This window comes from Sapajus apella, unplaced genomic scaffold (genome assembly GCF_009761245.1).
Source record: "Sapajus apella isolate SASKATOON/1434 unplaced genomic scaffold, GSC_monkey_1.0 scaffold5, whole genome shotgun sequence".
Lineage (NCBI taxonomy): Eukaryota > Metazoa > Chordata > Mammalia > Primates > Cebidae > Sapajus > Sapajus apella.
In genome coordinates, this window is record NW_022436945.1 from 14,157,683 (window position 1) to 14,174,554 (window position 16,872).

General features: G+C 34.2%; 1 protein-coding gene and 1 long non-coding RNA gene across 2 annotated transcripts in view; both read right to left on the reverse strand.

The window, feature by feature from the left end:
* Positions 1-3,081, reverse strand: part of LOC116547540 — a 3,360-nt gene extending 279 nt beyond the window's left edge. The window contains exon 1 of the long non-coding RNA XR_004267085.1: positions 310-3,081. This is a non-coding gene — a long non-coding RNA (uncharacterized LOC116547540). The remainder of the gene's footprint in view (positions 1-309) is intronic.
* Positions 1-16,872, reverse strand: part of DHX15 (DEAH-box helicase 15) — a 56,103-nt gene that overhangs the window by 5,697 nt on the left and 33,534 nt on the right. The window contains exons 6-11 of the mRNA XM_032273469.1: positions 15,675-15,842; positions 9,355-9,441; positions 8,261-8,410; positions 7,199-7,307; positions 6,469-6,660; positions 3,435-3,557 (exon numbers count right to left, since the gene is read on the reverse strand). Of these exons, the coding sequence (XP_032129360.1) occupies positions 3,435-3,557; positions 6,469-6,660; positions 7,199-7,307; positions 8,261-8,410; positions 9,355-9,441; positions 15,675-15,842 (829 nt within the window). The remainder of the gene's footprint in view (positions 1-3,434; positions 3,558-6,468; positions 6,661-7,198; positions 7,308-8,260; positions 8,411-9,354; positions 9,442-15,674; positions 15,843-16,872) is intronic.

A 16,872-nucleotide genomic window follows, 5' to 3' on the forward strand; every position in this document is an offset into this window, starting at 1 on the left:
TTTTTTTTTTTTTTTTTTGAGACGGAGTTTCACTCATGTTACCCAGGCTGGAGTGCAATGGCGCGATCTCGGCTCACCGCAACCTCCGCCTCCTGGGTTCGGGCAATTCTCCTGCCTCAGCCTCCTGAGTAGCTGGGATTACAGGCACGTGCCACCATGCCCAGCTGATTTTTTGTATTTTTAGTAGAGACGGGGTTTCACCATGTTGACCAGGATGGTCTCGATCTCTTGACCTCGTGATCCACCCGCCTCGGCCTCCCAAAGTGCTGGGATTACAGGCTTGAGCCACCGCGCCCGGCCTCAGAGGACCTTTGATAAATAAAACTAAGATGGTTATTGCGAAATGGGAGAGAGAAAACAGAAATTTAAACTGTTGATCCTTCTTTTGCTACTGTGATGTATGCTTATCTTCCGCATATTCTTTTCTCTTTGGTTCTAGGAGTCTACCAGTTATAGTGCATAACTTTGCCTTAATGTTTTTTAGACACATAACAAATACATAAGTAAATGTTTTCCATTACAAAATGCATCCCCATTTCAGAAATAAGAGTGGGTAGGGTGGGGTAGGAAATAGATCTTTGACTTTAAGAATACAATAACATATTAGAACACCCATTAATTAACCCATCTGGAATAAGAAATAAAAGGTGCCCCTCTGAAGCTACTGACATTTAAAGCAAAGCACTGAGTATCTTTGGGAGATAAAACAGCACACTTTAGACATAATTTTGCTTATGCTGATGCTCTGTAACAAGCTAAAAGACAGGAAAATTCCCAAGCTGGACAATAAAAAGGCAAATTTTTGAAAGGGCTGTTGATTTGCAGACTATGGTTTGAAATGCAGCTTTTTTGTGTCGTTCTCAATGTTTAGAATTCATGTACTACAGATGAAAAAACGGCAATTCTAAGTTATAAGAACAAATGAGTAATAACTAACATCTGATGGTTCTACTGTACTTCTAAACGTGTGGGAAATGATTTGATAATGAGAAAGGTAAATCTAAAACTGAGAACATTTTGTTAATGTAATTCTAGCTGTTTATCTCTCACCAATACAGTAAACCACCCTTAAGATCTAAAGCCAAACCATTTGTCTAATTTTTAGAGAAATCTCCCCTCCCTAGACAGATTAAAGTATTATAAAATAACTTAAATCTAGTTTTGGATTTCAAAGGGTTATTTACATAAATAGTATAAGACATTTTAGCTTCACTATGTAAGTAACTATTGTCTCTAATGTAAAGCATCTTGACGAGTATCTGAAACATGTTTTCAGATATACTTACTGTTTCAATTAATAACATACAACTATTTAAAAAGCACTAGTAAAAGTATTTCAAATATTTTCATACGCATATATATGGATATAAGATATCAAAATAACGTGTGGGGATGTGGCCGGTTTTTTTGCCCCCCACCTCCATATTTTTTTTTTTTTTTGGAAAGAGCTCCCCTTATTTGAAAAAGGTAGCAATCAGTGATTAAAGGCTAAATTCTCACCTTTCACTAATGGGGACAGTTCTACCAAGTCATCACACTGCAAACCCCTAAAAACCACCAATGACTAACCATCACTCTGGCAGTAAGAGCTCATGGTGCCTCTCACTAATAATGCATTTCTTGGGCGAACAGCAGACTTGAACTTTTCCACCTCTTGTTTATAGACCACTTGCAGCCTGAGAACCATCATTTGTACTTGTCCATTTTTCTATTTTATTAGCTGTACTTTGATGTATTTATCGGAAGTAGATCACACATCTAGTGAGTGGATAACACCATTCTAACTTATTACATTCCCTCTGACTGTGAATCTGTTCCTTCTCAAGGCCTTCCCTCTTACAGCAGTTACCATGGTCTTTTAATAGGTTATCTTTTGCATACAAGAGGAATACGGTATACTTTTTGAGTAAATCTAACCAGGGATCAGTCTTTAACACTAGGTAATACCAGTATTTGGACACAAGAAAGATTAAATAAATGTTCTAAAGTAAACCACGTGCTGGTCTTCAGTCTTTTGTTTCTTAACCACATTTCCCTTAATTCCCGTTATCTGCCTCAAGTTTTTTAGGCAGGGCAGAGAAGGACTCCATTCTTTTTCTCTCTGCTAGTCATCAATTCTATTCAACTCATATCAGGGTTCTTGAGTAATAAACAGACGTAAAGCAAGTTAGATGCTAGTTCTGGTGTATACACTGACCCTCTAGCACTTCTGGACCCCAAGACGAATAAATTCACCATCACCCCTACAGAGATGTGCCAGAGTCAACAGGCTCCATTTTCACAGTACAAATGAGATTTTTATGAGATAATAAAAATGAGTTACAAATAAAACCAGACATACAAAATTGGAATGTCAACTTTATAAATTAGGAAACCAAATTCTCATGAGAAGAAACCACAAACTTAGTGACTGGGAATTCCACATTTTTGGCACAGGGTGATGATGTAGAACTATCCGTTAAAAAAACAAAAAACTCTGTCAGATCCGGTTGCATTCCATCTCTATTTTTCTCCTTTAAATTTATTAAGTCTTCCTCTCAATTTTTGTAAATGGTACATTCCAACAACAGCAGCTAGCAATAACTTCATGTTATGTTTCCTCATTTAAAAGTCATTGCCAAATTTTTTCAGGTCGCTAAATATTCCCTGATAACAGGATTTAAAGCTAGGACAATTACTTTGTATGTCTACAGCACAACTCACAATTTTTCTACCAGTGGGCATTTAGGCAGCCAATTTGTTTTAACCATCATAAATTAATTCTGGGATGAAATTCTTAATCAAATCAGGGTCTACAGAACACCAAAAGATAACTTTCTAAATTATTTCTGGGTCAAAGAGTATAAAGTTGCTAAAGTTCCTGGTAACATAAAATCTACTTTGCATAAAGACCACAACAAATCCCATTCCCATACAACTAAGGAATATTTTTAATATTTGCAAATTTAATAGGTGAGAAAATGGTAATGCATTTCATTATCAGTAAAAATGCATTTCTTGGGCTAACAGTAGATCTGAACTTTTCCATATCATGTTTACAGACCACTTGCAGCCTGAGAACCATCATTCATACTTGTCCATATTAGTAAAAATGTTAGAGTAATGATTGTAAAAGCACTATAAAACTGTTCTTAAAAATGTAAAATGCATAAAAATAAAAACTTGTATGTTAGTGGTAAATGTCATGTAAGTCTTTCATTTTCATCACTGTATTTTTCAGTTTTTCTACAATTGGTGCTTTATCCAGATTATAGGCATAAACAACTTTGAAAAAGATTGGCAATTTTTATTTTAAATGCTAGTCAGGAGTTTTTCTAAAGTACCTCTGGGTTTCTAATGTAAGTTGTCATGGATAATAAATGAAAGTAGGATGAAGAAACATACACTGCAAATGACATTTAGACAAAAGAGTATCTCCAATCAAATTTACTTACTTTGTTTAAAAGCATGGTAGACGTTCAGCAGTGTCAGATGATCTCCATCTATGTGGGCAAATCTCATCTTGGCCTCATCTGCGGCTTTCTTGGCCTCCGTGGGGCGAACAAAACACTGTGGGACTAAACAAGGTTGGTATGGGCCCAACACAAACGCCCATATCGATGAGTCACGCATTCACAGATAGAGGAACAAGGCCTAGCTAGGTCAGTTCACAGAGCATAGGGCAGGGCAGGATGGCCTCCAACTGCATCTTGGACTGTTTACTACCTTGATTTGGTACATCAACACCTAACCACATCTGTAAGACAAGAGGGTTTCAAAGCTACAGAGTACCTGATTATTTTAACTAGATCTAAAAGTAGGCATCAAAACAGCTATTCTGAAGGCCATCGGGATACTAAAAAGCTCAACTTATTTAAAAAAAACCAGTGCTGATAGCTCTACCAATAACCAGGACAACGGTGTAAATTACCTTTCAGCTAACTGTAATTTTTCAAAAGGCCATCCACTAAATCCACTGAATGGCTATGAAAGTTAGGAAGCTATACTTGCCCACTGCAGAGCTAACAACAACTTTGAAACCAGTCTACTACCATATTTCTATCAGAATTTTTTCCCTAATACTGTGGTTATTATCAACTGGTGGGTATCACTATTAGCACCGGTGAGCAAAAGCATATGTAAACATAAAAATATCAAGAATTCTTGGAGTTTGATGATAGCAGTAGTGGTGGAAGGTTAAACCGCCTTTGAATTAAGAAAATTCAAAAAGGCTGGGATATTCAGCCTATCGTTTCAGCATTTTAACAAAAGGACTAGAAAATAAAGTCCCAAATTTAAAAAAGAAAAAAAACAAACTTATTTGAATCAAAACCTCAATATAAAGCAAAGTCCAATATTTCAAAAGTTGACAATTAGTCTGAAACAGTCATATCAAGGGTCATCAAAATATGTAACTACAGTTATTTGTTTAGAGCCTCAATATTAATGCACATAAAACTTTAAATTGTTACAAAGCATGTACTACATTTTTTGAAATACAACTTTCCTTAATTCAGTTTAGCAATTCCATAGTCATAGCAATATAAAAATAAAAAAACTTAACAGCTTGGGACTTTTTCAACACATTTTAAAAGCTCTTAAAACCTTGTCAATGAAAAAAATTCATAAATTATCAGTTCAGATAGAAGATAATGGGAATAATTGACAACAAGATAAAATACAGTATCATATTACTCTTTCCCATACAGTTTCCCCTTTAAAAAGATGCCAAAATAGCCAAATAGTGACAACAAAACATGATCATAATAAATATTAAAACTCTTGCTTAATATTATTGAAGCAAGGTAATTCATAAAAGTACACAAACTTCTCACAGCCGTGACTGTTAATGTGAACTGGCCACTAGAATTAAGTGGGAGTAAGTAGTCCTCTGAAAGTCCTCTAGATTTGCACTGTTAATATCAGGACTTCAAAACTTCAGAAACTATTTGAATGTCAAAGCATTACAAGCTCAGCAAACTGTTTTCGTTCCATGACTTCTTCCTCACCTCTGATTTCAACACTTTCCCTACAAATGATCTGTTTAAAAACAGTCCATTTACATTGCTGCACATAAATGTTCATTCTCCTGATTAGGCTAAAGATTTTTATTTGTAATAAATTAAAAAGTTCTATTTATTACAAATAAAACTGAGATGTAGTTGGAAGATTACAACTGCGTCACAATGACGAACTTTTTAAAGAGCTAATATTCTAAACTCAAACAATGGTAATCACATAGTATATCTGATAAGAGAACCTAGAGAAATAAAAACTAGGCAGATAGACAAATACATACATAATCCATTAGTTCCTGCCCCACACTTTCTCTAAAAACTAAAATCTTGGGAGAAGTACAACTGGGAGAATCTATAAAACAACATATAAGAAAGGCAGACAACAACCTACCACCACCTCCGCAAATGAAGCTACAATTTTAATTAAAGTGACTCAATACTGCCCTGCCCATCTGCTCTGAGTCTGATCAGTCATAACTCTGCAAGAAAACATTTTAGCTACTTCTTAAATAAAAAATAAACACCATTAGAATATACCATACATCTAAACTAAGCCACAATTTCATATTTAAATTTTTTTCAATTTATCCTTTAATTCCACAGAATATTTTGAAATATTTGCAGCATTAAGATCAATAAACCACTCAGCAATAGGAAGTCAGTTCTCTGCAGTACTATAACTAGTAGCAGAGAATATTTTGATCGTCAGTAAAAACCTATTTTCTATTTTTAGCTGTAAGAATAGCTATTCATTTGTTTCTTATTTCTTCTCCTTCAGGGAAATCTAATTTCCAAGTTACTATTCTTTTGTGGATTACACTTTATTGTTACTAAAAACAACCTAATTTCCTCAGCTTAATGGTCCAATTTCACAAAATTAGCAATTTTATCTATTAGGTATGTTTCTTTTACCAAGTGCTTTTCTACCATTGTAAAAGTATCATTATCAGATTAGATTTTAAACCTAAAATTATACATTACTATTTCTATTTACTTGATACCAAGTTTGAAATTCATGTTTGGCTGCCATTGGAGTACATATATAGAAAAGGCTCAACTTAATGTATGGCTTTAACTTTGCTACAGGTACATTTAATAGAGCCAAGTACTAGAGCTAAGTTGTTCTTGTACTTGCAGTTTAAAAAAGAAAAAAAAAAAATCTCACAAAGATAACAGTGATGGACCTTTAACCAAAGAATTCAGTTACAACTGCACTCAAACTTACTGCAATTTTTATTAGCACTCAAGAGAGCCAACGTTTTACTATCTTTTGTGCACAATGACTTATTTTACTTTTGTAAGTATTGTGTCATTAGGAAGCTATTTACAAGGTATTTAGGAAACAAAATTAATTCCTTAAAACCATCTATAAAATCCACTATCATACTAAAAATTAAAAAACAAAAACAAAAGTGAAGTCCACCCAAACTTTGAAGAGCTGGGCTTTTTTTGGTTCCTTTCCCTCTATTACCTGACAACATAGCAGTAATAGATAGGACCTCATTAGAACAGTTGTAGTCACAACTTGCAATAACCATTTTTGCGAGCTGTGGATCTAGAGGAAATTCTGCCATCATGGATCCCAATTCAGTCAGATCTCCATCATCATTTAAAGCAGCCAGATAATTCAAAAGTTCTAGGGCTCTCATTAGAGTTTCAGGAGCTAGGGGGAAAAAAAACAATCTATTAGGCACAGTGCCTTAAGCAAGCAAAAATATGACAAAGTACAAACTATTATAAGCAATCTCATTTTTCATTCTGCAGTGGACCAACCTCAAACTCAAATTGTCATCCTATTCAATTATGCACATCTACCAAACAATGAATCATAGAAACATTGCAAAATTTTTCTGTAGGCAAAACTGTCTTCTTCCAAAATATATTAAATAATTGCTAATTCATCAATGTGTTTATCAAACGCTTTTTTCCCAAAGAAAAATTAGGAAGTTTAATTCTCACATTTTCATGCCCAGAGGATAATTCAATTTACCTAACTCCTGCCAAAATAACTTTTGAAGAAAAAAAAAAGTGCTCATATAACTGTCACCTTTTTTGGTTTTGATGTTATCACATAATACTTATCTTGATGCATACTGGATGGAAAAGGCAAAAGGTATTTAATACATATATTAAACATGCTGCAGAAAAACAGAGTCAATTTTGGTTAAAAGACCTGATAAAAATGTTTTGATAAGTCATACCTGGGGGATCCATAAAATCAAAATGTACCAAATCATCAATACCAAGTTTCTTCAATTGTAACACAACTGATCCTAAATTGGAACGCAAAATCTCAGGATAGGTGTTATCCTAGCAAAAAACAAAAACATTTATTTGTTATGTTAAATATGCCTCAGCCTCTTTGTTCCAGAAAACAAAAATCTGTTCACTGCCTCCTGAGCTATTTGTTTTGGCATTACTTCTACACTATTGTCTCATGAGAGATAAATACTTGTAAGATCAGACTAGAGAGAAACCATTTTTCTCCAACTATCTTTATAGCATTCAAAGTGCTTGCTACTCACTGTCCATAAAACTCAGAACTGCAGAAAGAAATTTGTATATAGTCTTCACTTATCTATGGTTTTAATTTCCATGATTTCAGTTAACCACTATCAACATAAAAATTTTAAAGATTCCAGAAATGTAAACAATTCATCAATTGTAAATTGGGCACCATTCTGAGTAGTATGCTATATACACTATACACCCATTTGTCACTTAGCAACCATCTGTTATTAGATCAACTTTTGCAGTAACAAAGTGCTTGTGCTCAAGTAACCCTTTTTACTTAATAATGGTCCCAAAGTGCAAGAATAGTGATGCTGGCAATTTGGATATGCCAAAGAGAAGCCCTAAAGTGCTTCCTTCAAGTGAAAAATACAAAGTGTAAAAGAAAAAAAGTTGAAACCTAGCAAGGAAAGAAAAAAAAAAAAAAACCACATGCTGAGATTGTTAAGATCTAAAATAAGAATGCATCTTCTGTAAGTAATATGGTAAAGAAAGATAATTATACATAGTATATGTAAGATTCAGTACATTCTAGGTTTCAGGCATCCACTGCAGGTCTTGGAATGTATAACCCTCGAATGGGGTGTAAAACTATCTAAGTTGATTATACCATACATTTCACACCTGGAAAAGCTAAGGAGCTTTTGATCCTAAAGGGCAAGATTAAGTAAATAAAGCTAATTTTCTTTTGGTAAGAAATTCAACTTAACTTTTTAAACATATAGGCAGGAAATAATAGCAATACCCCATACCTGCATTTCTGTTTTATAAGCTTTCTCTGTGTAAAGTCTGAAGCATTTTCCAGGTCTGGTACGTCCAGCTCTACCAGCCCTCTGTTGAGCTGAAGCTTTACTAATAGCTGTCACCAAAAGGGACTCAACTCTGATTCGAGGATTGTAGACCTATTGGAATTGAAGTAACACAAGAGTCTTAAGATCTTCAGTCAAACACAAACTTGTGAAGCAACGAAGTATCCAAAACTCACCGTTAATTCCAAAATAAACAAAGAAATACTGATAACCATAAATCATACTGCTACAATAGGGAATTCATCATCCTGAACCGTAAGGTGCTTTCAGACATTCTAATTTGTCATCTGAAAGACTGAAAATAACATGAAAAAGTTTATGTATAAGACAGACAGCTTATATAATCCTTACTCCTCCTAATTTAAGATAATTTCAGTTCTATCAGATTGACCTTGTTCCTTGCTTTTTACATGCTGGACAGACACGGATTCTGCCTGAAAAGAATCCTGCACTGTCAAAACTCGACGTTCTGAGCACTATTACTCTGTTACTGTTTAATGAAAAAATTTTCATCAATAACATGATTTGCCCACAAAACACAATCAATTTATCCAGAAGATGTTTAAAAAATAAAACATGCTATTTATTGAGTAGTCACTTCCTTTGGTAAAAATGCTTAGTATACAGCCCTGTGGAGGAGTATCACAGTCCTGTCTTCAAATAGTGTGCGTAGCAGACAGCAGTAACTCTAATGATGGATAAGTGACTGAACTGCAGGGAGGGAAATCCTATACTTTTATTACGAAACCCATACTGTTAAATGAATATACAAGCCAAAACACCCACCGTAACTACACTGAAACAAAAAAACCAAAGCAACTCTAAAAGAAAAAAAAACAGCCTAGAATTACGTATAAAACACTGTCTTAATTTCTGAGAGCCAGCCAGAACATAAAGGGCTCATACAGCAAAAACCTGAAAATGCAACAAAAGATAGGAAAATAATTCTGAAAGGTAAATTTTAGCCATTAAATGAATGAGTAGTAAGTACTGTTAAACCAGCTCTAATTTATATAAAGTATCCACTAAATATGTACCTTCTGTTTCGCAAATCCAGGATCAATCACAAACACCACACCGTCTATTGTCAAAGATGTCTCTGCTATGTTAGTTGACACAACTACCTGTTAAGAAAGAGTATATAAATTATATTACATATCAAATAAAATTAAGAGGACTGTAAGATCAGCCATTAACTTTCACTAACACAAGGAATTTCAAACCAGCGAATAAACTAGAAATATGGTTTGATCTTTAATGGCCAATGCTTTAAAAAGGCAAATTAAAATTAAAGAAACCAAAATTGCATTTATGTCACAACAGCAACCTCCTTTCTCAACAAAGCTATGACTTCAGGTTATCACTCAACCAAGTTACATTTTGCTTAATCAAATTAATGGACAGCATAAAAAAGAACTGACAGATCAGCAGAATCGAATGTAAATATTTTGGTAAGTGTACAGTCTCAAAGGGATGACATGTTAATTGTCACTACATACAAAGCAACTATTAAGAACCATAAATTTTTTGACAGAAAATGTTTAAAGCATTTACATGCTAATATGATAGCTTGTTTTGTATATGTGCATGTTTTACTATATATTACACGTTTCAGGAAATTATTTAAGGACTTGAGACAGACATGTTACATAAAATTTTTTCCTTTTAAAACAATGGGAAATGGGGATTCCTCATTAGCATTTTTACTCAGGACATCTGATTTTCAATAACAGATTACTGTATTAAGTCGAAGATGCCTGTATATGCAAGCAATTGATACAGAAAATGAGTCAAACAGAGTCTGCTTTTACAATTTGTAAGGGAAGATTAGACATGGATAGTGTGAGTGGCACCAAAGATACACTGTGAAACTTAAAAAGGGTTTACTTCCAATAGCAAAGACAAGAAAAGCTTTACTGGAAAAAAATAATATTTAGGATAGTCCTTGAAGGTAAGGTTGAGACCTACTCAGGAGAGAAGGAAACAGCACCAGCACTAGAGCTCCAGCTTAAAAAGCATACGTGGGCAGCAATGCCTGTGGGCACATACATAAAATAAGATTTATATTTATCCCTATTTTAAAAGCAATTTTATAAATCAAATTGCTTAAAAAAACATAGGCTTTTGCTGCACTATTTTACTTAAAATAATATTACGTCTCATTTTCCGATTTTATATGTACTAAGTAGCTGACTTCCCAAAATACCAGTAGGAAACCTTGGGGATTTAAAAACAATAGGAATCTACCATCAGAGTATTTCAGAATAATTTACAAGTAAAAAACCAAAATGTTTCCTTATGTCAGTTGAAAAGACTGACAACTAGCAAAGGAATAGGAAACCACAAGTGGTTTGATGATGTTGCTGAAATACATTCTTCAGGACATTTAGATGAACAATCAGCAACTAGAACTGAAGCAAACAATATAAATAAGGTTAACAGGTGAAACGTGAATAAGCATAACCTGAATTTAGTATTCTTCTAGAAAGTCAGTTTGTTGCAGTTAAAGCAGCAATGAATTTAGAGGTTAAGAGGCAGAGCTATCAATCAAACCTGAGTGGCTAAAGTAATTGTAGAAAGGTTTTAATATCCCCAAGCTTGTATTCCTTTTATAACTTGCATATTACTTAGTGTATGTAACATAAGATTGTAGGGAACAAATTATGTAAGGATGTAGAAATGCTCTATAAACTATACAGAATGGGCCAGGCATGGTGGCTCACATCTGTAATCCCAGCACTTAAAAAGGCCAGGGAGGATTACTTGAGTCCAGGAGTTCAAGACAAACCTGGACAACATAGTAAAACCCCATCTCTATAAAAAATTAAAAGAAATTAGCCAGGCATGGTGGCATGTGCTTATAGTCCCAGCTACTTAGGAGGCTGAAGTAAAAGGACTGCTTGAACCCAGGAGGTTGAGGTTGCAATGAGCCATGATCATGCCACAGAATTCCACCCTAGGCAACAAAGTGAGACCCTATCTCAAATCTATCCAGAACCAACTGCATGCCTGCAAATACAGAAGATGTCTTCTGGCTTTGTGGATTCCAGGGTGAAAACCATGGTTCTGAATATATTTATGAAGAAAGTTGCTTTTAAAAGAGTTGTTCTGGAAAAAAATACATTTATTTCTTCTAGAAGAGAATACAGTATGATAAAAATTTCCAGATGTGACCAACTCTTTAAAGAGTTATTATTATAAAAAAGTTAATTTTTCTCCACAAAATTATTTCATCAAGTGTGCATGTTTTGTTTGGGTGTATGTGTATTAAACTCTGTAATACTTATGACAAGATGCAGATGCATGATTCTCAAGCGTTTTAGAATTAAGTGATTTATGACAACTTGGTATAACACATGTCATTATTGATACTGGTTAAGAGACTACTGACAGCCAAAAGTCAAACTGTAAAATATAAGTGTTATATTGGGTCCTTACAGAAGCACAAGTTTTAGGACTTTCTCAAGGACTAAAAATAGCTAAGGCTAAATAAACAAACACACACACACACACACACACACACACACCCACACACCCCAAACACAAACTAATAAATGAGATGATAAAAGCTTCTTTGGAACCTCAGCAGTTGAGTTAGGCTAGCTCTTAGCATGCTCCAATTGTAAAGGCCACACCCTACAATCAGGAACCAATCAGGAGACCAAGTGACCCTGAATTTGTCAAGGGATTTACATTATGACCAGCAGGAATGATTAATTATTATATGCTTTCTAGATTGCAACACTGCAGTAAGTGTTCAGAGAACCTTAAAAAGTGTTCAAACCTCATTGACTAATATGGAATAGACCCTATGGTAAAAAGCTTGGCATCGCTGTCCAATGTGCTAAGAGTAAATTTTGCCCCTCAATAACCTGCCTTCTAATAGAACCCACTTTTTTTCTAATACAGCCAGTTTTTTTTTTTTTTTTTTTTTTTTAAATAACTCCATTTCAAAGTAGAACTCAGAGTACTTCACTTGCCCTACCTGAATACTGTTTGGACACAAGAATGCATTTAGTTTAAACTAATTTGGACTTTTAGCCCCCAGAGAAGTCTGGGGGTCTCCAATACAAGGTCATCAACTTATTTGCTTGTAAATGTCCCAGCAGCACTACAGTAAGCTATCTTCAGTTCCTGGATCATTAACTCTCTCTTTAAAAATATAGAACCATCTCTACAAGGGCCATTTCTCTTTGTTATTGAGCAATGTATGCTTTGAATCATATTAATTAGCTAACTGTAGGATAAACTATAGAAAAGTCAGCTATTTGTATGGACAAAATTAAAGAAAACTGAATATTTAAAAAATAACTATTGCTGTATTTTAATAACAACCAAATCCACAAAATAGTAATTGTAAGTCTCAGTCAAAAAATGCAGAGAAGTTATCTACTGAGGAGTAAACCTGAATGTATGTAAAGAACTTCTGTGACTTTTAACTTAGTCAAAAACCTTTAAAAAAAACTTCAAAATTTAACAAGAGGTAAAAATGTCTACCCTCGTATAAATACTTGCATTCTCAACCTTTCTGATTGCTAAAAACTTGAAATCGCTCACCATTAGTGTTGTAATATGTTTAAAACGCTACTGTTTATTAACACCACAATCAAGTTATAAAGTCTATTTTGCACAAACTAACAGACCTAGAAATAACAAATGCCTTATAAAAGGTACTGAATATATAAAGTTATACAGAATCACAATTTGATGGAAATTAAAATATTGTATTAATTATATTTGTTCAAAAACTTTCGATACTTTTATATATTTGCTTTATGCTAGCTATTATCCTTATTAGAACAAAGTAAACAGTTTAACGGAAAAAAACAAGTATTTTGTTTTTCACAATTAGATACAAACAGTTAAGTTTAAAATTACATACGAGCAGTAAAGCTATTATATAGGTCCCTCCTCTATAAGCTAGCCTTGCATGAAAAATTTAAATTTGTGCTTAATATGCTGAGCTTCAGAATGTTCTTCTTCATAATGAAAATGATGCAGAAACGGCCAAGGAGGTCTTCCTTTACTCTCCCTAGGACTGTCCAGGGAAGCTACATCAGTGCTTGTTTCAACCTCTAAGATGAAATTGACTCAAGTCAAGGATAACACGATTTTCTAGCAAGAGGTCCTACAGCTTTGGCTGAAACACTATCACTGGATGGTGAAGTCGTATTACAGCCCTTAGTTTTGAATTAAAAGCTAACAATCAGTCCTCAGAGTGAGCCCATCACCAGCTGTGGCCATCATCACATATCCAGCCACTGGTGAGTCACTCTTTTCAATAAGACAAAATTCTCCTCAGCATCCTAAGGACTTAAAACACAAAAAGCAAAACAGAAACAAAAAACTGTAATTTACTGCATAGGCTTAAGACAGCAAAAGAGCTCAGATGTGTAATTGTAAATATGCGCCCATATTTCTCAAAGTTGAACTCAATGAAGTGAGGACAACACAAAAGGATACACAAACAGGACATCCTTGTTGCACGTCAAGTTCCCTCAATGGTAAACAAACACAACATTTTAAAAACAAATACAGATATACAAAGTACACATGACTTCAAGACAAATGAAAAACCAGGCTGAAGGCTGGGCATGGTGGCTCATGCCTGTAGTCCCAACACTTTGGGAGGCCCAGGAGAGGGGACTGATTGAATCCAGGAGTTTTAAAAGATCAGCCCTGGAAACATAGTGAGACCACATGTTGTTTTTTTAAAAAAAAAATTAAAGCTCTGCCTGGAGGATGCATTAACTTCTCTTTATTATATAAATATTTAAGACATTTATTTCTTTCTCTCTCGATATATCCATATATATTAAATCACTGCTGACAAGGTATCAAGAGCCCACAGTGAATAAAGCACTTTCCAGTCCACAAATCAACTTCAAAATTATATACTAAAAGTGTCACGTAAAATGACAAGTTTTCCCCAAAGTTCAGAATACACATAAGGTAACATACAAAAATATATTTTAACATGTTCTAGAGACAAAAAAAAAAAAATTAAAAGTTCAACATAATGAAGCTATAATTAGACTATTTTCTAAAACTTAAATTTATTACACTTGATGATCTATAAAAAACTCAAAAGCTGTTTTTTTAACAACTCTATCAAATCCTGTTAATTTATTTATATTACACTAGGCTAGTACTGAATATCCACTCAGTGAATTCTTTCAATTCGAAAAGCATATTTGGTTCATTTAAGTTTTATATGGCCATGTAAAAGACAACCACATTCTTTATAATGTGTAATTTTTCAGTAATCATCAAAAATACTAGCAAAGATACTGGAAAAAAAAATCACAAAAGAAGTTGTGAGTCTGTTAGTCCTCAATATAGAAATAAGAAAGTAACAGATGCCAATTTTGACTAACAAGTAAATTATGTGAGTAAAAAATTCAGGTAAGACTTTCTTTTATACAAATAAACTGAAGAAATTTATAGCAGCTACCACGAAAGCTTTGTATCTAAGTATCTTGTATTTGTCAAACTTAAAACTTAATCCTTGCCGATCATCCCCCTAAGGGATCAAAGTAACAACTTTAAAAAAGGAAAAACTTTAGGATCACAAATTAAGAGAATCTTACCAAAATGCACATGCAGCTACTATGTAACCTAATAAATGGCTAGGTTTAAAATTCTAGTTGACTCCATTCTCCAAGTGATTGAAGGCCTTTAATAAAATTGTGCAATATTATTTTCAAAGACTTTGTTAGGACTCCCAAATCTTAAAAAATAAATTAAAGCCTAGCTGCTGTTTCAAACTGGCACCAGGATGTCTTCTTAGCCCCTCAACAAAGTATCTCAGAAATCGAGCTGAAATAATCTTGTTCCTGTCTGTGACAGGGTCTAGATGAAGCTTCTGCCTTCAAGGAACTCAACATATTCATGCAGTGCCATCAGTGCTACTGTTACTAGAGGTCTGCATAGAGTCAACATTTTATACCTATAGACATTATATTTGGTGAAGCCTTAAAGAAAATTATAGGCAGAAGGCCAAGGCACCAAAAAAAAAGTGCTTACTTTGTGCCAAGTGATTTAATAGAAGAAAAGACAGTACTTGGCCATCATCCCCTTTTCTGAATCCATCCTAACAAATCTTCCATTTGCTAAGGAGGGACTGCCTAGGAGGAGAGGAAGCAGTATACATTCTTAGTTTAGAGTCTGGAGATACAAAGAATTTTTTGTCTCTTTTTGAAATGGAAATTATTTTGTTGTCTAGATATATTGTGATCTAATATAACCTAGATCACAATCACCCACGACTTAGTCCTTTATGACTGAATATAGTTTATATCTCACAAACAATTCTTTCATTAGTGAAATATTTTATAAAGAACATTTCTAATGTTACCTTTCTTCCGATTGCTCCATTCTGTTTTTTGGGAGGTGGAGGCTCAAAAATGCGTTGCTGCTGCTGAGGTGGAAGTGTAGAATACAATGGAATGATTTTAATGTCGCCAACTTCAGGGCCCAAATCATCAACCTCACGCTTTATTCTCTTACAGGCTTCATCAATTTCCTACAAAAAAAAAAAAGGAATACTGAAACATTTTTAAATATTTATAATAACCCTAGTTCTATGCAGTCTATTTTTATGTATGCCATCTTCTTTCACTTTATGGACACTCTATTTTCAATTTAGTAACCAAAACTAATTCAGCAAATTTCAATGGGATTTCCAAAACAATCCAAGAAACTTTCATTTTTGTATTTAAATGAATATGTAACTGCCTTATTTGCATTCCACACCTCTTTTCTTAGAGTCAGATTTCCTAATTAATTCTCCACAAATTATACTAAAATTGAAATTTCTCACCCAGGAATATTTAACTGCACTTATGACCTTTTCAATTTTCACAATCTAAAAGAAATTGATGTGTTAGACATTTTAAATAAGCCAATTAGGCTTTAATGTCACTATCACTAATGCAATTACATGGAAGATTTGCTTCATTGTGCCTAATGAGAACAAACACCTTTAACAGTATCAACACAGATATTTAAGAACTAGGCTAACCCAAATGTCTTAGTGAGGCTACAATTTTTTTTCTCAGAAAACTAGTCACATGTTGCTTAATGACAGGAATACATTCTGAGAAATTTGTTAGGCGATTCTGTTGTTGTGTGTGAACATTCTAGTGTATTTATAAACCCAGATGGTATAGCCTATTGCTCCTAGGTTACAAACCTGAGGAGCATGTCATTGCAGTGAAAACGGTGGGCAAGTGTAACACAATGGTAAGCGTTTCTTCATCTAAACAAAGAAAAGGCACCGTAAAAAATATAGCACAATAGATAGAAATCAGTACACCCATAGAGGGCATTTGCCATGAATGAAGTATGCAGGACTGAAAGCTGCTCTGGGTGAGTCAGTGAGTACTGAGTGAATGTGATGGCCTAAAACATTCTGTACACAACTGTAGATTTTATATAAACACTGTACATTTTGGCTACACAAAATTTATTTAAAAATATATTTTCTAGCCGGGCACGGTGGCTCAAGCCTGTAATCCCAGCACTTTGGGAGGCCGAGGCGGGTGGATCACGAG